This window comes from Amblyraja radiata, chromosome 1 (genome assembly GCF_010909765.2).
Source record: "Amblyraja radiata isolate CabotCenter1 chromosome 1, sAmbRad1.1.pri, whole genome shotgun sequence".
Lineage (NCBI taxonomy): Eukaryota > Metazoa > Chordata > Chondrichthyes > Rajiformes > Rajidae > Amblyraja > Amblyraja radiata.
Window position 1 is genome coordinate 15,560,864 of NC_045956.1, and position 25,691 is coordinate 15,586,554.

Consider the following 25,691-nt stretch of genomic DNA (forward strand, 5'->3'; position numbering starts at 1 on the left):
CATGCAAAAGTCAAATACCTCATTTGGAACCGTGGGTGGGATAAGGATGGTGACTAGTAAGGGATCAACCTTAATTGCTGGAAATTTCAAGTTACCAGAAAGTGACTGGAGAGTAATGTCTCTGCTGGAAAGCCAGGATGGGATTTCGTGTTAATGGAAAAGTGATGTATGACTCAGTTTGTTAAAAATAAAAATCAACACACAGAAAGACGTCCAGTGTTTGAATATGAGGAATAGGGATGATCAAATCACTGACATGGAGTTAGGTCAGGCTTTATGCATCAGTGATCGGTGTTCAGTCGCTCCTTATGCTGTGCCGGTGACTCAGCATTTGCACTCATATCCTGGAGGATTTGTCAATGAACAATAAATGTGTGTTGGCTTTCTCCATGCGGAGCAGCGCAGTAATGAAGGAACAGCACACTGTTAGTAGTGCCAACTTTCACATGAGGTGGTAAACCAGTGAAATTGTGAAGATGGCATGGATTCATTTTGAAGGAAAGCATGAAGATCTCCATTGGATCCTGGACTATATTTTATCACCATAAGACATCAGAGCAGAATGAGGCCATTCGGCCCAACGAGTCTGCTCTGCCATTTGATCATGGCCGATCTATTTTTCCCTCTCAGCCCCGTTCTCCTGCCTCCCCCCCATAATCCTTGACACCCTTACTAATCAAATCCCTATCTCCTATAAAAATAGATAATTTGAATTTTGTGGGATCTTATCTTCGGTAACATGGCTGCAACATAAGAAATATTCAGTACAAGCAGAGCTTGTGGAAATGTGTGCCTTTTCATTATTTTTGATTTACCAAGTAATTCAGAAAATACTGAAGGCCAAATAAATTTACCAAATTGAGAAATCCTTGAAAGAAAGAAACAAAACTGTGGAAAAGACTTGAATGCATTGGACTAGTGTGGGCAGTACAAAGAACAGGCACCAAATTTAATGGCATCTCTGCTTGGTTGAATGGGGCTATCAAACATCTCACAAATAAAAAATTTTTTCCAGCCTTGTTTGATAAAGGCATAGAATTAATATGAAATTTGTACCAAAATCTAGATTTCCAGTGTAAGAAAGGGATTAAAGTTGCAAAGAAAACTATTGGCCTAGATTATGCTAAATTTGTCACTCAACAGAACCTTGACCAATGTTCCCTACCTAGTAGCATTCCCTTCTTCAGACCAATCTCACTGGTTAACTGTACCACAGAACCACATGGCCTGGTCTCAGTGTAACAGGGCTTCCAGTGATGCAGAGATGAGGCTCCACCAATATACCCTGCCAATCTTTCACCACACTTTGCAATCAGTAATAGTTCATGACTTTCATTAATTTTAAAATCTCTAGTGTTTAAAAACGATAAACATTGATGAAAATTACAAAAATAAAATATAAATATTAAAAAAATGTTCATTAAAGACATAAATAATTTTTTTAAATATAAAAACCTACACGATTAATATAAGGAACTCTACCTTTTCCTCGTATTTGTTGCCTTACCATCCAATGATCATTTATTAGGTCTGGGTATAACCATGTAATGGACCCATGAGTTAATTCCTGATGTGTGCAGGCTAGTGGCTGAGTGAACCGATGGATTTGGGCTTCCAAACCTGTCATTATGTTCCTGACTACCCAATTGGTGCCATTGGCACCTTGAAATAAATATGAGTGTGGTAAGATGTAATTATTCAAAGAGAAAAAATGACAAATGAATCGAATGGTGCAGATGAAGCAGGATTTGTGAGAGTCAATGTTTGGTAGGACGTGAAATTGCTCTACAGGTTTATTACCATCAGTTTCTATCAAAGAGAAGACAGGTATCTTATGTGAGTTTAAAAGGGAAGTAGTTGGTGTTGCAAAGACATGTAATGACACTATACGCTTTTAGACCAGCATAGTTGCTAAACAGCTGTGTAAACTTAAGGTGAATTAACCTCAAGGGCCGGATAAAGTCTATCCAAGGATTCGTAAAAAATAAGGAAGGAAATTGCAAAAACACCGCCATAAATCTTCCAGAGAGCACTGGCAGCTGGAGAGATGCCTGGAGACTAGGAAAGGCAGATGTTACTCCTGTTTTTAAAGAGACACCAAAAATGACCCAACACGCCAATTGGTTTGGCATCCATTCCGGTTAAAGTGATGGAATCTTACATTAACAGCAACAAAAGTTTACATTGTGGCTTTAATGCAATGAAACATCCTGGCCGAGAAATCCTTCTGCACCTCCAAAGGTGATGTACACTGGGTTGTGTACTTTCTGCCAAAGCCACATTTTCTATTGCGTCTTAGGCCTCAAGCACGTGTACGAAGAGGCAGCCTTTACGCTGTTTCACCGCAGGTAAGCCTTTCCTCTGCTAGCTTCATAATGCAGAGCTAGGGGAAGAATCTAGCTGGGTAGGGGATTAGGAATGGCTAGGGTGTATTTTCATGAAGGTAATACCTGTTTCTGAAGTGGTGGTGGTGAGGGGGTGATTTCCTCTGTAAAGGATCTTTTTGATCTGGGATTTGAAGTGTGTTAGTGGGGGTTATGATGAGAATCTGCTGAGGCTCATGTTGATTATGGACATCTGCATTTGGATGCATGACCCATGCCGTTTGTTATTCTCACATAAACCCCTGCAATTTATGAATGCACCATCCAAATTGGCATAACTTGCCTTTTATCATCACTGCCCATCTCCAGGCACTTTGCTGCATTGGCCTGTTGTTCACATGGGATTCAAGGGTGCTTATTTGACATGTGCATTGGATATGAAGCAGAACAATTACATTCTTACTTGCTGCAGCTTTACAGGCACCTTAGGTGCAATAACAACAAAAAAACATTAAATGATCAACTATCCTAAATAAACTAGACCACGATAGTGAAAAAACAAAATAAGTAGAGTAATCATAGTAGCAATCATAGCAACATCTGTGGTGGTTTGGTGCTGAGGTTAGTGTGCTCAAGATGGCTCAAGAACCTGATTGTGGATGGGAGGAAGCTGTTCTTGAACCTTGAGGTAATGGTTCTCAGGCTCCTATACATGCTGACTGATGGTAGCAGTGAAAAGAGATCATAGCCATGGTGGGTCTTTAACGACATTCGCTGCTTTCTTGAGGCAGCCTTCCCTGTAGATCCCTTTGATGGCGGGGGGATCTGTACCTGTGATAGACTGGACAATGTCCACCACTTTCTGCAACCTCCATTGCTCATGATAATTTAATTTTCCAAGAGGCCAAGTTAATGGGTATTTTTAAGGCAGAGATAGATATATTCTTGATTAGTGCAGGTGTCAGGGTTTATGGGGAGAAGGCGGGAGGGAGAGATTGATCAGCCATAATTAAATGGTGGAGCAGACTTGATGGGCCAAATGGCTTAATTCTGCTCCTATTACTTATGACCTTATGATCTTAAAGTTGATTTTAGGCTGATACTTTTCATTGGTTGAGCAGGGTACAGTGAGGTAAACGATCACCTTCTGTGTGATATACTGAGTGATTCCACACTGCTTCAATCATCACTCTCTACCAATATCTACAGTCCTTCCATTGCTTTATCCTTCTAACACAGCTGTAAGCTTGGCCACATCTTAAAGCCTAGGTGTTCATCATCTAAACGCATTGGATAACTCTCATTATCACACCTCAAGACAAGGTCATCCATACCAAATGATAGCAGAAGCTCAAGATGCGTTTCCATGAACTTTACCCAGCTGTAGATACAGCGTGGAAATAGGCCGTTGGCCCACCGCATCCGTGCTGATCAGCGATCTCCGTACACTAGTTCTATCCTGCACACTAGGGACAATTTACAGAAGCCAATTAACCTACAAACCTGTATGTCTCTGGAGTGTGGAGGGAAACTGGGGCACCCAGAGAAAACCCACGAGGTCTCAGGGAGTACATGGAAACTCCGTCCAGACAGCACCCGAGGTCAGGATCGAACCTGGGCCTTTGGCACTGTTTGGCAGCAACTCTGCCACTGAGCCACTGTGTCGCTCCCGATGGTGAGAATTATACTCAGATGATGGGAATGACCATTCACAGATTTCATGGCTGTTGGTGGTACTGGGGTAATGGTATCCTCAAATTAATGCATCTTCCCTCATGCTATCTCTTTATAAGCTGCAGGTAGAAAGAGTATCGATTTGTCTCTCCCAATGCAGTTTGATCAAATGCCTTTCACCTTTTAAACTGCCAAAAACCGCGACTCGGCCCCAAATGGTGACAATGGAGAGCAAAGAGACAATTTTCAACTCACAGCCGCCAGTTCATGTCTAGCGGATAGTTTAGATGTGGAATCGGTACCCAACGAAACAGCAAGCATGAATATCCTGCAGCCAGGGTGGAGGGAAATAGCAGAGAGGATGTCAGTTCTTTGGTGAGTTCCTGCAGAGGATTCACATCAGAACTTCAATATGAAACACTTTATGCAATCTCAGGGCTGGCAGATGTTAACTGCTGTCTAAATGACAGGAGATTCAGAGCACTGAGAGGCAATGGGAACACAAATCAAACATGATTTGCAAAGGCTGGGATGCAGATTCAGTGAGGAATGAGGAAAGGCAACATAATGTTATCATTTTTGCCAGGAGAATTGAATAGTAGGGAATGTGTAGGAAGGAACTGTAGATGCTGGTTTAAACCGAAGATAGACACAAAAAGCTGGAGTAACTCAGTGGGACAGGCAGCATCTCTGGAGAGGAGGAATGGGTGACGTTTTTGGGTTGAGGCCCTTTTTCAGACCTGAAACATCACCCATTCCTTCTCTCCAGGAACACTGCCTGTCCCGTTGAGTTACTCCGGCTTTTTGTCTCTATCTTCTTTTTGAATAGTAGGGAGGTTATGCAGGGAGTTGATCAAACCTCATCTGGAATACCCTGGAATTCACAATTGTAGTTTCCTTATTTTAGGATATTACTTTATTAGATTTTGTGTGAAATATTTTACAAGACTAGTGCCGGGAAAGTGGATTATCCTGTGAGGAAAGGTTGGTTAAGCTGCCCTTATCAAAGTTAGAGGGAAATTTAATTGAAAGGTATAAGATCCTGAGGTACCATGATGATATAGATATGGCGAGTTTTCTTCAATCTGAAGAATGGTCTCGACCCGAATCGTTACCTATCCATGTTCTCCAGAGATACTGCCTGACCTACTGGATTACTCCAGCACTTTGTGTCTTTTTGTATATTAACCAGCATCTGCAGTTCCTTGTTTCTACATTCCACGGCCACTTTGTAAATCTATAAGAAGTTGGACAAACTTGTATTGTTTTCTCTGGAGCATCAGAGGCTGAGGAGAGATCTGATTGAAGGATAAAAAACCATGAGAGGCATATATAGTTTAGATAATCAGAATCTTTCTCCCAGGGTGGAAATGTTCAAGTCTTGAGGCTTTAGCTTTAAAGTGGGAGGGGAAAAGTTTAATGAATATGAAGGAACTGCAGATGTTGGTTTTCACGGAAAATAGACACAAAATGCTGGAGTAACTCAGCGAGACAAGCAGCACCTCTGGAGAGGAATGGGTGACGTTTCGGGTCGAGACCCTTCTTCAAGGTCTTGACTCGAAATGTCATTCATTCCTTCCCTCGAAAGATGCTGCCTGTCCTGCTGAGTTACTTCAGCATTTTGTGTCTATCTAAAGTGCAATGGAGATGCGCGGGTTAGGTTTTCTACCCAGAGAGTGATGGGTGCCTGGAGTGTGTCACTCGGGGTGGTGTTGGAGGCAGATATAATAGTGGCATGATTGAGGCTTTTGGATAGGTACATGGACCTGTTGGGAATAGAGGAATATAGCCCACATGCAACCAATCCAAGCATCATGTTCGGCACAGACATTATGGACCAAAGGGCTTGTTCCTGTGCTGTACTCTACTATGATCCAGTACATGTTCCTGTGATCAATTTCAAGTTCAAGTTCAAGTGAGTTTATTGTCAAGTGTCCCTGTATAGGACAATGAAATTCTTGCTTTGCTTCAGCACACAGAACATAGTAGGCATTTACTACAAAACAGATAAGTGTGTCCATATACCATAATATAAATATATACACAGATGAATAAATAAACTGATGAAGTGCAAATAACAGATAATGGGTTATTAATAATCAGAGTTTTGACCGAACCAGGTTTAATAGCCTGATGGCTGTGGGGAAGTACTGTAGCTATTCCTGAACCTGGTTGTTGCAGTCTTCAGGCTCCTGTACCTTCTACCTGAAGGTAGCAGGGAGATGAGTGTGTGGCCAGGATGGTGTGGGTCTTTGATGATACTGCCAGCCTTTTTGAGGCAGCGACTGCGATAAATCCCCTCGATGGAAGGAAGGTCAGAGCCGATGATGGACTGGGCAGTGTTTACTACTTTTTGTAGTCTTTTCCTCTCCAGGGCGCTCAAATTGCCGAACCAAGCCACGATGCAACTGGTCAGCATGCTCTCTACTGTGCACCTGTAGAGGTTAGAGAGAGTCCTCCTTGACAAACCGACTCTCCGTAATCTTCTCAGGAAGTAGAGGCGCTGATGAGCTCTCTCATTATCTAGAGTCGTACAATGCATAGGAACCCATGTCCTGTGCACAGATGTATACGAGTTCAGGATGTAGTTTAGTTCCACTGAGTTGGTCACCATGTATGAACTGTTTCCTGGACAGACACCCACAGGAATTACACTTCTCTCCCTTTAGTAACATTTTCCTACCAGCTAGGAAACCGATCATGCAAACCCTTGATTACCTCCTGTAAACAACTGCACTCAGGAAATTTAGCAGTGGGGTTGTTATTTATATCCATGCAGTGGGCAGACATGAGATGAATAGATCATAATATGGTGAATAGACAAACTTGTGGGGGGTTTTTTTTTTTACCTTCCATCAGCAACAGGAAATTCAGCAATAATGTTCTTACAAGCTTGCTCTTCATTGCAAATTAAAAAATAAATAAATTGCAAAGGCACACCTAACACAAACTAAAATATTTTTAAAAATTGGAAACTCCTTTCCTAATTCAGTGAAAAGGCAATCGTTTATTAGATAAAAACTTATGTACTTTGCTTTTGCCCTCATTTTGAGCTCATTTAACCTCTCTCTTGAGGTTTTCCTGCTTGACATTTTATGCTGGGGGTTTGAAAGCTGCTTCAGACTTCTTCCTGCACTCAACGACTTGCGACAGATTTGATGGCAGGGCATAGACTCTCTTTCACTCTATCCACAGGGGATGTCCTTGTTTTAACCCAGTTCCTGATTATGATGATAGCAGAATAGCAATTAGAAAAGTGTTTAATGGCAGTTGCTTGCACCAAATTCTATGGCATTGTACAAAGATACTGCAGATTGATACCAGCAACAACTGTGTGATGGGGTAAAGCCCATGTGGTTCTTTAACAGTGGCAGTCGTGTTAAATCAGCACTGAAGCTAGAAGTGTGAGTGGTGTCACAGGGTAGGGACAATTCATTCGGGGCGGTACAATGGCGCAGCAGTAGAGTTGCTGCCTTACAGCGCCAAACGCCCGGGTTCGATCCTGACTACGGGTACTGTTTGCATGGAGTTTGTACGTTCTCCCTGTGATCGTGTGGGTTTTCTGCGGATGCTTCGGTTTCTTTCCACACTCCAGAGACGTACAGGTATGTAGGTTAATTGGCCGGTAAAATTGTCCCTCGAGTGTAGGATAGTGCTAGTGTACGGAATGATCACTGGTCGGCGTGGGCTTGTTGGGCTGAAAGGCTGTATTTCTAAAGTCTAAATTATCCATCCCCAATGGCCGCAGATGAGTAATAAGTCACAGTCCTTTAGAATCTGGGCAGAAAAATACTCCAAAGAAAATATTTACATAGGTAAGAAAGAACTGCAGATGCTGGTTTAAATCGAAGATAGGCATACAATGCTGGAATAACTCAGCGGGACAGGCAGCATCTCTGGAGAGAAGGAATGGGTGACTTTTCGGGTTGAGACCCTACTTCAGACCTGAAACATCATCCATTCCTTCGCACCAGAAATGCTGCCTGTCCTGCTGAGTTACTCCAGCATTTTGTGTGTCCACCGAAGAAAATATTGATGTTCAGTAGATTATCCAGACCATAAATATCTACCAAAATACCTCAGAATGCTTCTAACAAGTACGTACAAATCTCCAACTTTCTGGAGAGGCTCCTGTGCCAACCAGGACTTTCATATGAAGAAAGACTGGATAGACTCGGCTTGTACTCGCTAGAATTTAGAAGATTGAGGGGGGATCTTATAGAAACTTACAAAATTCTTAAGCGGTTGGACAGGCTAGATGCAGGAAGATTGTTCCCGATGTTGGGGAAGTCCAGGACAAGGGATCACAGTTTGAGGATAAGGGGGAAGTCTTTTGGGACCGAGATGAGAAAAACATTTTTCACACAGAGAGTGGTGAATCTGTGGAATTCTCTGCCACAGAGGGTGGTTGAGGCCAGTTCATTGGCTATATTTAAGAGGGAGTTAGATGTGGCCCTTGTGGCTAAAGGGATCAGGGGGTATGGAGAGAAGGCAGGTACAGGATACTGAGTTGGATGATCAGCCATGATCATATTGAACGGCAGTGCAGGCTCGAAGGGCCGAATGGCCTACTCCTGCACCTATTTTCTATGTTTCTATGTTTCTATTACAGTAAATGTCTCTCTCTCACCCCAATCTAAGATTCCACCTTCAGTGATACACATTATCAATGTGTGATCCACAGTTTGTATTGAAATTCAGATCAACCAAGGCACTATGGGACACAAAATGCTGGAGGAACTGAGCACGTCAGGCAGCATCTCTGGAGAACACGGATAGGTGACGTTTTGGATCGAGACACTTCTTCGGATGGGTGTTGTCTGTCTTTCAATCCTGTTTATTTTTGTCTCTACATAAAGTATAATCTGAATAATAAGCGTAAATCTAAACCCTAAACCTCAGGGTGGGGTGAACAATATACCGTAGTGAGTCTGTGATGGGAAATGAAAATCAGTTACTTCCTAACCAACTTTCAGTTCCTCGTTTTTCCCCCAGTTGCTCCTGCAGCTGATTATAATGATCCATATTATAAATCATCTAACTATAAGTGTAATAAAACATGCCATCACCAATTTCGATACTGACCTTAGGTGCTACCTGTGCAGAGTTTACACTTTCCTCCTGTGACCACATGGGTTTCCTCCGGGTGGTTCAATTTCCCCCCACATCCCAAGGACATAATAGGTTAATTAGCCCCTGTAAATTGCTCCTAGTGTGTAGGTAGTGGATGCGGAAGTGGGATAGCATAGAACTGGTGCAAACGGGTGATCCATAGTCGACGTGGACTTGGTGGGCCGAAGGGCCTGTTTCCGTGCTGTATCTCTAAACTCTGAAGTAAACCGACACATCGCCCTGAGTCAGAAATATACTGCTGGTTCTTCGTCGTTGCTGAGTCTAAGTGCTGGATCTTTCTGCAGTGTTTGTCGGAGTAGTTTCACAAGCAGAGGTTTAAGAAGGTGAGTCATTGTCATCTTCTCATCTTGTCATGATAGAGACAGAAATAAAGACTGACCTTGCCCGGCACACCTGCATGCCCCCAAAAAAGCATAAATGAACACTTTAAACACCTCCCAATGGGCTCTGAGGTGAGACAGATGGTGTCTGTGCAGGAGGCTAGGAAGTTGGACTTCATCTCCATTCAGAGAGGTTGGAGGAGGTCAATGTGGCCAGCCTGTTGTCCAGCCGCATGAGTCCCATAAATAACCACCTGTCCTTCCCTCTGGCATTAATGCCGCAGTAAAATGTCCAGTTCCCGCCAATAACGCGCAAGAATTTTGCTTGGAAGGAAGCGAAACTGGTGAGAAATGCACCACAAGAGGGAAAGCTCTTGCTCATGCGGAAACTCTGAATGGTTATTCATATCCTGCCATCTTGCTGCTTTAAGCGAAACAAAAAAAAACACAGTTCCGCTGATGCTTGAGAACTTCAACGAGTTAAGTCCTCTGAGAAAGGGTTGCAAAACTGTTTTGTGGATTAAAAAAAAAAATTCTCATCTGGAGAATGAAATTGCAAAGCAGACACTGAAGAGACAGGGACCCAGAACTATACCCAACCACCAGAGGGCACTGATGGGAATGAAAGACGGGGAGAAATCATTTCCCGAGTTGGGTCTCCATCTATTTTACTAAGTGATGGCGAAATGGGAAGAGAACATATGATATGCATCCTCATGAAAAGTGCTGGCTGGTAGTCTCCTACATGAGAACAATGACTGTAAAAAAAATAAAAACACCTCCTTGGATGTAATTGAAACTCTCAAATTAATTTAATGTAATTTAAATCTACATTAATTTGGGTTTTAGTTTGGAGTTCCAGATTGCTGGTCCATTTCACTGTATGTATTCAGTGAATTTTATGCAATACTCCTCGCTCCACAATTTAACTCAGTCTGTAAGTTATTTTAAACGGGCAAGCAGGTTTCATTAAAAATATGGAGAAGGGAATATTTCAAAACTGGTTGAAACTCACACATTTTGCCTGGAATTACTGTCCAGGGCTCCATTCCAGACTGCAGGAATACATGTTGAGAGATTCAATGATGCTTGGTGGAGCCACTGCAAACGCTGTGTGGGGAAGGACTACATTCTAAGGTCCTTGTAGACCTGGTCAATGAAGGTGTGGTCGGCAAATCCCTCAAACAACAGAAGGGGGTATCATCCTCAGGGCCCTACCATGTGGCAATAAGTTCATGTAAATGGAGGAGAAGTAGGCCATTCAGTCCATTGAGTCTACTCCACCATTGGAATGGTTGGGCAGGAAGAATACCCACAGGTTCAGTTATCAGCCTGGCATCAACTGCAGCGGGTGATAAACTGGCTGGTGGAATGGGGGGACACAAGGCAGAGACGCTTTAATGCCGAGAAACATGAAGTAATCAATTTTGGTAGGAAGAATAAGGAGGGACGATACAGAATTACAGATATTTTATTTAATGTAGCACAGACGCAAAGATACCTGGGGTTATGTGTGCACAAAGTGTTGAAAGTGCCACAACAGGTTGATAAAGTGTTTGATAAGGCAGACATAGTTCTTGGTTTTATCGATGGAAGCATGAAATGTAAGAGCATGGAATGATGTTAAATATTACAAAGCACCATAGAAACATAGAAAATAGGTGCAGGAGGAGGCTATTCGGCCCTTTGAGCCAGCACCGCCATTCATTGTGATCATGGCTGATCGTCCCCAATCAATAATCCGTGCATGCCTTCTCCCCACATCCCTTGATTCCACTAGCCCCTAGGGCTCTATCTAACTCTCTCTTCAATCCATCCAGTGATTTGGACTCCACTGCCCTCTGTGGCAGGGAATTCCACAAATTTCACAGTCAGATATCAGCTGCTGTATTGTGCAAAATTCTGTTTTCTCATTCGAGGATGGCATTAAAAGCATTAGAGAATTATTGGAATAGATTTACAAGAATGGTTCCTAGAATGAGCAACTACAGCTTTAGACTTTAGAATTTAGAAATACATTTGACAAACAGGCCCTTCGGCCCACCATCCCGACCAACAATCACCCCGTACACTAGAACTATCCTACACACCAGGAGCAATTTACAATTTTTACCAAAGCCAATTAACCTAAGAACCTGCGCATCTTTGGAGTGTGGGAGGAAACCGGAGCACCCAGAGGGTGTAGGGGTTTTGTTTTTCCCTTTACTCCACAAAAGGATTCCCCTAGGTTCTAGACCTCGGAATTATGGTGGGATATGATAAAAGGTTGAATTGACCAGAGTGTGCCGATGAGAGAAAACAGAAACCAAGATGGACTCAAAGCAAGTCTAAAATTTACAGGCTTTATTAAACAATGAGAAATCGAATCTCACCAACACTACACAATGCGTGGCTAAACTTATGCTTTAAACTAAAACTATGGACGAAAACTATCGGGCACGTCGTAAAACTTACTTTAACACAAGTTACTTGCAAGCATACTCCCCCTTGACCTTTCTCCCCTCAACCTCCTATTTCGGGAAATTCACCAGGTCACCAGGATACTCACAGCGAAGTCGATGCAGGCCCACGAGCTGTCCAGCAGAGCAGGAAGAGCAGGAAGAGCAGGAAGAGAGAAAGAGTTCTGGCTTGACTTCGGCTTTTATACCTGAGCTTCCTTTGAAACCCCCAGGTGGTCCTCTGGATAGAAGGGGTTCTTTTGATGTTTCCCAGTTTCGATCTGGCATGAACAATAGGCTTCCGATGATAAGGGGTTTGCTGATGTCATGATCCCTCAGCCTGATCGTTATCATCCCCGATGGTGATTGTGCTTGTGCTGGCCTGTTTACCACCGTCTGCTGAGGCTTGGTTCCTCCCTTTGTGTATCCAAGAGAATCTCGTTATCTCCGTCTCAGCCTTCCCTGTTCACACCGTTGTGTGATGTCCAAGTCCACAGGCCAGACGGGTTTGATTCTTGATGTGTATTGGAGGGGGTTTTTTCCGTTGCAGCCAGCAAATTTGTCTTTTAAGATATCCATGTGCTTATTCAATTTCTTCCATAATTTTGGAGGATTTGCCCAAATAACTTACATGCCCCTACGACACGTCCAGGCTCGCACGGACCGTGTCGATTGACAAAGTTAGTGGGCAATCCTCCAGCCTCAAGAGCTGTAAACACTCCTGGTGAGAAGGTGAAATTATGTACCCCGAAAGCCCCCTTAATCGCTAAACTAGGCCCTCGAAGCACATTAACTTACACTATACACATTTTACTTTACATCAATCCCACAAACCATACAGTACCCTCACGACCATTCCCTGAAAATGCAGGGATTACAACTTATGTACAAAAACTATTGCACTAGAGTACAGACATTTTACAGTGATGGGGTGTCGTTATGGTGACGTCGGGCGGCTCGATTTACCAGCTGTTGTAATTTGGCCATCCTCCTCCGCCTTTTAAATTTGCAATTAATGCATAGCAAATACACCACAATTATCATCTGGCAGATGATCAGAACATGGGACACGATGCGGACCCATGCTGGTACTATGATCCAGGACTCCAGGTCCCACCAACTTGGAGACTTGATCTCTTCGATCTCCCTGGCGATATCCAGAGTCTTTTGTTCCAGGGAGAAGAAGTGTTTGTGCGACAACTCGACCGCCACCAGCAACTCTTTTAATTTTTCATTCACTGGGGGAATATCATACCCAAAATGGGCAACATAGTCAAATAAGTCAGTTACATTTTCTCGTACCGAGAGGTGAACCGAAGAAGGTTCCGGGATGGGTAATATTCGCTGCTGTGCCACATGGACTTCTGCCCTGGGTTTAAAGCAGAAGCTGCTGTGCGGTATCGGGCACCACAGCTGTGATCCGTGCTGATACCGCTGGGCACTTGTGGTGACACAGTACGTCCCACTGCCTATATACGCCACCTGTGGAGGGACATGGTCTGCCGCCATCGCCTCCATGGTGCAGTTTATAGGCTGTGCCCCAACAGTCCTGAACCCACACTGAGGCCTAGCCTCAGCGCCCATGTGCTGGGGACACAGGATTACCTGTGCTCCCCGGCTCCGACAACCCAAAAGGTCAATGCCTGTCACAGCTTGCTCCCTCACTATGACATAGGGCGGGACCTTCCCGTAGCGAATATGCACCCCCCCACGAACAACTCCCACGTTCTCCACTCGGTACAGAGGAGCTGGTCGTGCCGAGGTTCCCATTACCGGGATTCGTACGACCACTCCCATTATGGTGTGATTGGATTTTCCGCAATCCACCGGTACCGGGTAGGCCTCGGAGGCCACACGAAGCTGACAAGGACTCAAAGTGCTGTTATAAGGGTGTAGCGCTGCTAGGTGCTGGTTGCTTATCCAGGAGGGGACCCGACCTTGCCTCAGGTCTTCCAGGTTGCTCCTCCCCTCCCCCAACAACCACGCACCATACAGCCCACACACCTCATTCTGTGCAGCCTGATCGGACGCATTCCGGTCCTCTTTAATCAAAGCGTTTATCGTTTTTGCATGTGTCTCCAATTGTGCTATGATTTCTTTTAGATGTAGAGTCATTGCCACCTCTTCGTGCAGTCCCGATCCTACCACCGCATTTTCCTCCCCCAGAACCTTTCTTAACTGGCCCTTCAACTGATTGATCTGCAAGGCCAGTTCTACGTTGTCCATGCTATTAATAATAGATGTCCCCGTGTTAAATGCTGTAAACCCGTCATTAACCACCCCTCGTCTTTGCCTACCGGACCCCAAAGTGAAATCCCCTCCCCCGCGGTACATCTCTTCTATGTCTATGTCCCCAAAATCCAGGTTGTGGAATTTCTGGAACATGTCTTTTAACAGGGCCTGATATAATAATTCCGTCTCGCGGGGGCACCATGTGGGTACTCCTCCGTGTCCCCGCGACGCGCCACGCACATCCGGAGGCACATCGTTGCCATCATCCATACGGCGGGGCTACTTATCTGGAAAACAAAGCAAAACACCTCCTTGCCTCCACAGAGCTATCCGCCTAAAATGGCATTTGGGGTTTTGATTTGTCTGTTGTGGTCTACTTTTCCACAGCACATCCCTTTGATCCCGTACTGTCTGTCCCTGTACTCCCCTGTACAATTTACAAAACCTTATATCTAATTACCAAACACTACATCTACTTACACACAAACCAATGCTATATACAACGCCACCCGTCTCCGGGTGGCCAACTCATAACTGGTCCCCGTCACGCTGGGGCCACCCCTCTGGTGGGCCCTCCCGTGCAGGCCAGAACTCCTCCTGTCGAGGGGCCTGACTGCCCCTCACCTCCCTTTGCACTACGGGGTTTTGAGTTACCCCTACGTTCCCTGTGGAGACTGGGCTCCCTCCAGCCGCACTCCGTAGTGCCCTGTTTCGGCCACTCTCCTTCCCGGCCCTCCTGTGGCCGGCCCCAGCCCTAGGTTTAATTAGGGATGGGGACCACCTTACTGGGGGTTTAGTGACCCTGTCACTCCTACGTCTGACCGAGGGTTCCCACACCAGAGGTGATACCTCCCTCTCCTCTGCTTCTGCTAGTTCTGCCTCTCTTAGGCAGTCTACGGTACCTGCCTGCGGAGGGCTGGAGTCAGCCTCCTTCTCCGCTGCTTCCAGTCCTCGCCCTGGAACACAGCCGGCTACTTCAGGCTGACTACCTGTGGACTCACCTGGCTCCCCTACGGTTTCCACATCAACCCGGGTCTGTTCTTGATCTTTACCCCCATACGGTCCCTCTATCATCTCCTGCCTGCAAATGGCTGCTGAGGCAGCCTTTAAAATGGGGTTTTGTGCCTGGACCATGGTCAGGTCCGGAGCCAAAACCACTCCCGCACTCTCCTTTTCTCGAGGCTGCTCCCTGGCTGCAGCTACCTGTCCTTCCTCATGGGGATCTAATGCTTTCCCACTCCTGGCTCCTTCCCTGGCCAAGCAATCCGCCCTCTGATTTCCCTCGCATCGTGGACTATAGGGTGCCCTACTAGATGGAGGGGATGTACGGGGGTTGTTCATGTGGACAATGCTACTGGAAGCACCAATGTCCAGCAGATAACTCCCGACCACATCCTGGACCTCCATCTTGACCCAGGGTCTCCCACATGGGCCACACTCTAACGGGCATAGGAATGTGGGCTGTTTCGCTGGCAGTCATAAAGGTGCCGGGGGTGCGGATACGGGCGCGCCCTGGCCTGTTGCCATGGCTACCTGTCCGAACCCTCCCGCCTTTGACTGCAAATAGGTAATTAGATCTTTTATTTTTATTGTTACCGGGGTCCTATCCCCCACTGCCCTACTTAGGTTTCTGCACTCCCTCTTGTAGTGCCCGGGCTTCCCACACCCGTAGCACACCAGCCTCATCTCGGAAGAGGTCTGGCTGCCTTCCTGTTTCCACTGCCTCCTTTTGGGGGGTGCCGGTACTATTTCGTGCACCTTGCCCTTAAAGGGCTCCTCCTCACTTCTCACCCCATTGCGATACGCAAGGGTGAGCTTCCTGATCACCTCCGCCTCGTTAAGGTTTGGGTCAGCTGGGTCGAACCAGTGCTCGGCCCTTGCCCTAACTCGCGGGAGGCAATTCGCCACCAGAGTCTTCAGCCAGTGAGCTGTTCTCCCATCTAAATTCTGCCTATCTAAAGGCATCCCACACGCTCCCTCATACACTGCCCACAGCCTGTCTGCGAACATGTCCGGGGACTCAGCTACCTGCTGCTCCGTCTCCCCCACCCTGGTGAAAGGACTACCCTGATTCAACCCCATGGCCTCCAGAACCGCTGTCTGTGCCGCTACCCATGTTTCAGGTCTTCCCCCTTCCCTGGAGGTCACTGCCTTGCATAGGTATGAATCTAGGGTCATCAGTAGCAGCTTTACCCGTTCTACCTCATCGCAATCGTTTATGTCGGCTGCCTGCTGCACCTCCATAAAATGCAATGACGGGTCTCCTGCCCTGGTTAACTTGGGAACCTGAGCCACCATCCCCCTCAGCACATGTGCCCCATGGGGAATGATGATATCACTCTCTATGGGCCCCCTATCTGCCTGCCCTACCGGGGGACCATATTTCCTTTGCCGTGCCGGGCACATCTGCCCTACTCTGGGCTGTTGCCCCTTTACCCCTGGCTCTCCCACCATGATCGGTAACCCCACCACCTCGTGGTGTGCTACACATGGCGCGGAAGCCGCTAACTGAGGGTGCTCTCCCGCCCCTCCTTGGGCCTGTCCCTCCCCGGACAACCCGAACCCCACCTGCCGACCCGGACCTATCCCCGGCGCCTCAGGAGGCGGTCTATTCCCCTTTGCCACTGGGGAATCATCTGCTGAGGGAAGCCCTCTGCCCCCGGGGGACCCCCCTGGTCCTACCAGGTGAACCCGTCCCCTAGTCTTGGACAGAGTCTCCTCCAGCTTCGCTATCCTCGCCTGGCAAGGCCCGTGATCACTATTGCCTAGCTCGCTACGGGCCACCCTGTATGCTGCTTGTATATCCTGGAACTTTCCCTCCAGCTCCCTGCACTTCTGTGTACTCTGAGCCAGGAGTTCCTGGGCGTTCCTTTCCCTCTCCTTTGCCTCTACCACCTGGCATTGGAGGAATTCCTGGGCATTTCTGTGGGACTCCCTCGCCTGCAAGATACACTGCCTGGCTTTACTGCATTCCTCAGATAGCCCTTCCCCTTCTCTAGCGCTTTCTTCAGCGCTGGCCCTAGCTTCTCTCTGTTGCTCTTCCAGTCTATCTATCTGTCTCTGCATATTGGCTACCTGCTGTGATAGGCACGCTAGCCAAACTGCCTTTTCCTGCCCTTTATTATACAGTTTGCTTTCCGTCCATTGAGCTGCAGCTTCTGCGGGCTGCTCAGCTCTCAACAGTGCTATCACCCATTGTTTGGTGAGATTGATCTTTTTAAACAGATAAGAGGAGATTCTCTCCTCCATCTTGCTACGTTCTCTCACCCCCTCTGACAAATCACATATCCCAAACCACCGAGGTCCTGCCATGGTCGCCATTCTGTAGGGGTTTTGTTTTTCCCTTTACTCCACAAAAGGATTCCCCTAGGTTCTAGACCTCGGAATTATGGTGGGATATGATAAAAGGTTGAATTGACCAGAGTGTGCCGATGAGAGAAAACAGAAACCAAGATGGACTCAAAGCAAGTCTAAAATTTACAGGCTTTATTAAACAATGAGAAATCGAATCTCACCAACACTACACAATGCGTGGCTAAACTTATGCTTTAAACTAAAACTATGGACGAAAACTATCGGGCACGTCGTAAAACTTACTTTAACACAAGTTACTTGCAAGCATACTCCCCCTTGACCTTTCTCCCCTCAACCTCCTATTTCGGGAAATTCACCAGGTCACCAGGATACTCACAGCGAAGTCGATGCAGGCCCACGAGCTGTCCAGCAGAGCAGGAAGAGCAGGAAGAGCAGGAAGAGAGAAAGAGTTCTGGCTTGACTTCGGCTTTTATACCTGAGCTTCCTTTGAAACCCCCAGGTGGTCCTCTGGATAGAAGGGGTTCTTTTGATGTTTCCCAGTTTCGATCTGGCATGAACAATAGGCTTCCGATGATAAGGGGTTTGCTGATGTCATGATCCCTCAGCCTGATCGTTATCATCCCCGATGGTGATTGTGCTTGTGCTGGCCTGTTTACCACCGTCTGCTGAGGCTTGGTTCCTCCCTTTGTGTATCCAAGAGAATCTCGTTATCTCCGTCTCAGCCTTCCCTGTTCACACCGTTGTGTGATGTCCAAGTCCACAGGCCAGACGGGTTTGATTCTTGATGTGTATTGGAGGGGGTTTTTTCCGTTGCAGCCAGCAAATTTGTCTTTTAAGATATCCATGTGCTTATTCAATTTCTTCCATAATTTTGGAGGATTTGCCCAAATAACTTACAAGGGAACCCACGCGGTCACAGGGAGAATGCACACACTCCATACGAGCAGCACCATAATCAGGATCGAACCCGGGGCTCTGGCACTGCACGACAACAACTCTTCCACTAACCACTGTGCCACATCTCTTATATTCTTCAGGACTGCAGAATTATCTGACAAAATTGAAAGTCTTTCAGGCCTTTGTGTGATCTACCTTTGTTAATTTCCATTAAGTTTGTAGAAAATTATACAGTTTCTAATTCAGAGGCCAATGCAATGATAATTTTATAGTCAAGCTGTGAATTTAATGGTGCATTAGAAGTCATTACTGGGGTATGGACATGTATCATTGGTATATAAAAAAATAACTCGATAATCATATTCATCAAGACATGGTGTTTATGTTGTCTTGAGGTTTTGTGATTTATTCCCTTATTCCTCTGTGTATGCTCCAAATTAATTTAAAAAAACAGCTTTGCATATTATACTCACAATCCATAGGTTGGACATGTTTTTGCTGATAAAAAATGGCTCATGAATATAGCCCTTATCTGGGATTTTCCAATGCATTGCTAGAATTGTTTGGCATTATCCAGAAAAATGGTAGGGAGTACTTTACTGGGCAAGGGCTAGAGAAATGACTGTCAAGATTCATTGTTTGTATATCTACCCATTGATGCCCACAGGGCGGTTTAATATGCAGACATTAGTGTGGGTTGGGTTGCCTTATGTTAGGAAGGCATGAACTATTGAGTGGGTTTCCCTGGAATCCTCCAAGAGCAGCCATGTTTGCCCGGGGATTATTGGAATAGATAATAGGCTGCCTGCCCCTTTTCCAGGGTTACATCCACGCCGGATGGTACTTCAGAGGAACTATGCGCTGTCCAAGGGGCGCCCTGGGGGATTTCCGGGACCGCGGGGGTTGAATGCATCCTCAATAAGGAGTTTAATATAGTTGTATGGTAGTTTATTTAGTATATTAGTTTGTCTTGTATTATGATGGCGGGTTTTGTTTTGATTTAATTTGTACTGTAAATATTATTGTAAATTATTAATTAAATTATTTTTAGTTTAAAAAAAAAGAGAGTACCCATGTTGGTGAGCAGAAGGAGTGTTTTCACACCACTGGGAATGGTAAAGCAGTACAACTTTTACATTCGCCAGACACATTTCTGCAGCAAGTTAGAGAATCATTATGAAATCAGAAAAAGGATAAGGCTCAAACTAAACCTTGAGCAAATGTACCCTAGAACATGACTTTTCCTTGACTGCCATATTGGAAATCCTTTTTATTTTTCCCACCTCAATCCCACTAATGCTGTTTCTCCTGCTTCACACATTTTCACCCAGAGAGTTGTGAATAAGTGGAATTTTCACCCAGAGAATTGCGAATCTGTGGAATTCTCTGCCACAGAAGGCAGTGGATCACAATTCGCTGGATGTTTGCAAGAGGGAGTTAGATTTTGCTCTTAGGGCTAAATGAATCAAGGGATATGGAGAAAAAGCAGGGTACTGATTTTAGCTGATTTTACAAGATCAGCCATGATCACATTGAATGACGGTGCTGGCTCGTAGGGCCGAATGACCTACTCCTGAACCTATTTTTCTACGTTTTTATGTTCCATATGGTTATTTTTGCCCTTTCTTGTTGCTGTGGTTGTGATGCCAGGGAACATCTGCCCCTGTCCCACTTAGGAAACCTGAACGCAAACCTCTGGAGACTTTGCGCCCCACCCAAGGTTTCCGTGCGGTTCCCGGAGGTTGCAGGTGGTTGCCGGAGGTTGCAGGTAGTGGAAGCAGGTAGGTAGACTGACGAAAACCTCCGGGAACCGCACGGAAATCTTGGGTGGGGCGCAAAGTCTCCAAAGGTTTCTGTTCAGGTTTCCTAAGTGGGACAGGGGCTTTTAATTCTCCCCATTTACCATGTTACTAAACTGACATGTGTTTGATGTTACAAATTAGATTAAAAAAAATTCTTCTTGTGGTTTACTCCCAACATTTGCATGACGTTAATACTCTTCCGTACCCAATTGTCCCAAGTGCCATCTCAGCCATTCATTCATTGAGGAATGTTATTGTTGCTCTCTGCTGACCTTTAGACATTGTAATTTTCACGTGTGTCCATTACTTCTGTTCTATTGTTAATCTCGTTATTTTTCTTTTGTTTTAGCACCCGGCATCCTAATTGCATTATTCATCTTGGCGCTGACTATCGTTTTATTATGCTTGATTGGTTGTTATCTGCACCGAAGAAAACATGTAAGTAAATTTGGCATTCAAATTTCAAACGTTTGTGCAGCAAAATACCTCATTCAATAAAGCATTCTGTGATGTGTAGGAAAGAACTGCAGACGCTGGTTTAAACCAAAGATAGACACAAAAAGCTGGAATGGAGGAATAGGTGACGTTTTGGGTTGAGACCCTTCATCATTCTATAATATTTGTAACTATTGTTAGCATGTCCTGAGTAACTGTACTTTGTAGGGGGCGCTGTCCTGTGCACGGCTGCCCAGCCAGCAGCTGTCTGTCTTTTCATCTTTTATTTTTTATTTTAGTTAGTTAAGTGTTTTGTTTGGAGGTCTAGACTTTTTTATGTGAGGGGTAGGGGGGGGGGGGGGGGGGGGGGGGAAGAAGGGGGAAACTACCTTTCAGGGTCCCTACCTGGTCGGAGAGGCAGCTTTTCTCCGGGCTGCAGCTTCGACCCGTCCTCGCGGCCTACCAGCGGGCCTGGAGCGGTGTTTCCTGTCGGGGACCGCCCAGAACCTCAGCTTCGGCGGTGGCACAGCGCTGGAGCGCTATCGCGGAGCGGGCGATGCCTTGCCCGGGTGGCCGCGCTGGAGTTCCGATGAGCTGAAGATCGCTGGGGAAAACATCGCGGAGCTGCGGGACTGTGGAGCGACCAGCTGCGGGCGGCGGCGCCGAACTTAACATCGGGAGCCTGGGATCTCTAGACGAGATCGCCAGTTGTGGAGCTCCAACCGGCGCGGCCTTGTTGGCTTTGGAAGCCGCGGCCTCCAGTACGGAAGCGGCCGTTCCAGGGTTCCCAAGCCGCTGAGAGGACTCTCCCGATGCCGGAGCAACATCACCCGGCGAGAACGGCCTGGAACATCAGGCCTCCATAGAGGCAACTGTGGAGGCCTCAATAGGCCTGACTATGGGTGAACTGGGGATGGGGACTGGACTTTGTGCCTTCCCTCATAATGGGAACCATTGAGGGGGGATGTTCTTTATGTTTAAAACTCTTATTAATGTTATGTCTGTATTCCTTCTTTATGTGCTGCAAAATGGCAAGAAGCATTTCACTTCACTACACCTAGGTGTATGTGAATGTGACCAATAAAATACCTTTGATACCTTTGGTTTGATATTTGGTTTGCGTCATGTGAGAATATTGGGATGGTAATCGGATAAATATAGAAACAAGACGTCCTCTATCAGAATGACCCAGTGCCATGTTTTATGTCCATGACCTGACAATCAATGTCAATTGGTGGTAGACAAAAGTGCTGGAGAAACTCAGCGGGTGCAGCAGCATCTATGGAGCGAAGGAAATAGGCAACGTTTCGGGCCGAAACCCTTCTTCAGACAGGGTTAATTAATGTCAATTAGCTGGATGACAGTGATGACAGAGTATCTCACCTGATGTTCATACTTGCACTTTCAGCAAAGGGTACTTGTAGTCAACGTAGGAAGAGTAGGAAGCTTCTATGAAAATCCTTATTTTTTAAATTTAGTGCCTAATATGCTGTAGTCTCATTCCGCCACTGTAAAGTGTTTCTATTTATTTACTCTGTCTAGAATCTTGTAGTTTTTTGAACACTGCTGTCAAATCTCAATTTGCTTTACGCTAAAATAAAAAAGTGTAGAGCTCAGAATTGGACTCAACCTTCTAGCGATAGTTAAGTCACCTTCTACGGTTGGATAGAACATTTGGCCACTCGCGCTGCTTGGTGGCATCTCAGATTCAGGTCACCAAGGATCACTTAGAATAGAAACCCAGAGATTGCTGCAATATTGAAGGCACATCACTAAAATCCGAAAGGACGCATGCCCTGGGATCGCGGGACTGTCATATGAGGAAAGAGTGAAAAGACTTGTCTTGTGTTCACTGGAATTTAGAAGGATGAGGGGGTTCTTATAGAAACATATTAAATTATAAAAGGACTGGACAAGCTAGATGCAGGAAAAATGTTCCCAATGTTGGGCGAGTCCAGAACCAGGGGCCACAGTCTTAGAATAAAGGGGAGGTCGTTTAAGACTGAGGTGAGAAAAAACTTTTTCTCCCAGAGAGTTGTGAATTTATGGAACTCCCTGCCACAGAGGGCAGTGGAGGCCAAATCACTGGATGGATTTAAGAGAGAGTTAGATAGAGCTCTAGGGGCTAGTGGAGTCAAGGGATATGGGGAGAAAGCAGGCACGGGTTATTGATAGGGGACAATCAGCCATGATCACAATGAATGGCGGTGCTGGCTCAAAGGGCCGAATGGCCTCCTCCTGCACCTATTTTCTATGTTTCTATGTTTCTATGTGCTAGCAGGGAAGCTGTTGGAGAGAATTCCTCGGGATTTGGAAGAAAATGGGTTAATTAGAGGTAGTCACCACGGCTTTGTACATGGCAGGGCTTGTCTTACTAACTTGATCAAAAATTTTGAGGCGGTGACAAAGGCGATCGATGAGGGTGGGTCAGTGAATGGTGTTAACATGGATTTTAATAAGGCATTTGATGAAGTCCCCCATGGTAGGCTGATCCAGAAGATTAAGAAGCATGTGATTAACATTGACTTGGTCGTATGGATTCAGGGCAAGCTTACAGAGGGTTGTGCTGGCCAGTGGAGTTCCGCAGGGATCTATGCTGGGACCTCTGTCGTTTGTGATATAAATAAATGATTTGGACAACAACCTAGATGGGTTGGTTAGTAAATTTGCAGATGACACGAAGATTGCTGGGGTTGTGGTCTGTGAGGAAGGCAGTCAAGGTATACAACGGCATATGCATCAGCTACAGAAATGGGCAGAGAAATGGCAGATGGAGTTTAATCCAAGCAAGCATGAGGTGTTGCACTTTGGAGATCAAATACAAGGGGAAAATATACAGTTAATGGCGTGACCATTAACAGCATTGATGTACAACGGGATCTAGGGGGCCAAGTCTGTAACTTCTTTAAAATGGCAACACAAGTAGGTACTCAACGCCCTGGGCTTCTGTGGTAAAGAAGGTCAGAGCGTTGAGTATACGAATCACAAAGTTATGATGCAGATGTATAGGTCGTTGGTCTGCCCACAATTGGCGTGCAGTTCTGATTGGCAGGATGTGGGGGCAGGATGTGGGGGCTATGAAAAGAGAGCCGAGGAGGTTTTAGACAATAGACAATGGACAAAAGGTGCAGGAGTAGGCCATTCGGCTCTTCAAGCCAGCACCGCCATTCAGTGATCATGGCTGATCATCCCCAATCAGTACCCCGTTCCTGTCTTCTCCCCATATCCCCTGCCTCCGCTATCGTTAAGAGCTCTATATAGCTCTCTCTTGAAAGTTTCCGGAGAACTGGCCTCCACTGCCCTCTGAGGCAGAGAATTCCACAGACTCACAGCACTCTGTGTGAAAAAGTGTTCCCTCGTCTCCATTCTAAATGGCTTACCCCTTATTCTTAAACTGTGGCCCCTAGTTCTGGGACTCCCCCAACACCGGGAACATGTTTCCTGCCTCTAGCGTGTCCAAACCCTTAATAATCTTATATGTTTCAATAAGCTTAGAATAAAGGGGAGGTCATTTAAGACTGAGGTGAGAAAAAACGTTTTCACCCAGAGAGTTGTGAATTTATGGAATTCCCTGCCACAGAGGGCAGTGGAGGCCAAGTCGCTGGATGGATTTAAGAGAGGGTTAGATAGAGCTCTACGGGCTAGTGGAGTCAAGGGATATGGGGAGAAGGCAGGCACGGGTTATCGATAGGGGATGATCAGCCATGATCACAATGAATGGCGGTGGTGGCTCGAAGGGCCAAATGGCCTCCTCCTGCACCTATTTTCTATGTTTCGATGTTTCTAAGATTATTAAGATTTTACCAGAATGATGGCTGCATTAAGGGGTATTAGCTTCAGGGAGAGGTAGGACAGACATGGATTGTTTTCTCTGGAACGCAGGAGGTTGCGAGCAATCCTGAAGTATATAAAATGAGGGGAGGCCATAATAGGATACACAATCAGAATCTTTTCCCCATGATGTACCAATCAAATATCAGAGAGCATTGCTTCGACATGAGAGGAGAAACGTCTAAAGGAGATGTGCGGATCAACTACTTTACACAGAGGGTGCTGAGTGCATAGAACGTGATGATGGAGTTGATGGTTGAGGCAGATAGTATAGTGGCATTTAAGTGACTGTTGGATATGCAAGGAATGGAGGGATCTGAATTATGTGCCGGTGGTAAGAGATAATCTTGGCATCATGTTCGGCACAGACTTTTTAGGCTGAACGGCCTGTTCTTCTGATTTTGCGCCGTACTGTTCTATGTTCTACGTTCTGTTCTTCGTGAAAAAGACAAAACTATCTCAATTGGAATGTGGAGCGCGAACCATTGAGATATTAAATAAATTATTCAGTGAATGCTCTCATGGATTTAGCTGCAGAGATACAAGAAAACATTACTTCATATCATAATAAGCTGCACTTTGGCCAAACCAACAACAAATGAACAGTTTCCTAAATATTTGCTCATTTGGAATGTCTGTCACCAGTGTGATAAAAGCATATCCAGACTAGGACGTGCCTCGGGACACTAGACTTCCCTTTAAAAATATTAATCTGTAGATATCCCAGGGTCCCTGTCCCTCCAGCACATCTGGTTCAAGATCAGGGTCAATGGTCTATAGTTCAAGATTCAAGTGAGTTTATTGTCATGTGTCCCTGATAGGACAATGAAATTCGTGCTTTGCTTCAGCACACAGAACATGGTAGGCATTTACTATAGTTCTTTATTGTTGTAAGTACAGATGTACAGTGAAACTCTCTTTTTGATTTCAGTTCAGAAAAGTATTGCCACAACTAAGAACAATCCCTGATTAGTATAAAATGTATCAAAATAGTCCACTGAGACCACTTGTAAGAGCACCTCCGCTCGGTCCGCAAGAACCTACCTGACCTCCCGTTGGCTCAGCACTTCAACTCCCCCTCCCACTCTGTCCTGGGTCTCCTCCATGGCCAGAGTGAGCAACACCGGAAATTGGAGGAACAGCACCTCATATTCCGCTTGGGGAGTCTGCATCCTGCGGGCATGAACATTGAATTCTCCCAATTTTGTTAGCCCTTGATGTCTCCTCCCATCCCCCTGCCCTCGGGCTCCTCCTCCTCCTTTTTCCTTCCTTCTCCCCGCTACCCCCTAT

At 45.8% G+C, this 25,691-nt stretch overlaps 1 protein-coding gene across 1 annotated transcript in view; it reads left to right on the forward strand.

Moving 5' to 3' along the window:
* The window catches only part of LOC116971201, a 149,311-nt gene that overhangs the window by 32,293 nt on the left and 91,327 nt on the right, over positions 1-25,691 (forward strand). The window contains exon 3 of the mRNA XM_033018169.1: positions 20,485-20,573. Within this exon, the coding sequence (XP_032874060.1) occupies positions 20,485-20,573 (89 nt within the window). The remainder of the gene's footprint in view (positions 1-20,484; positions 20,574-25,691) is intronic.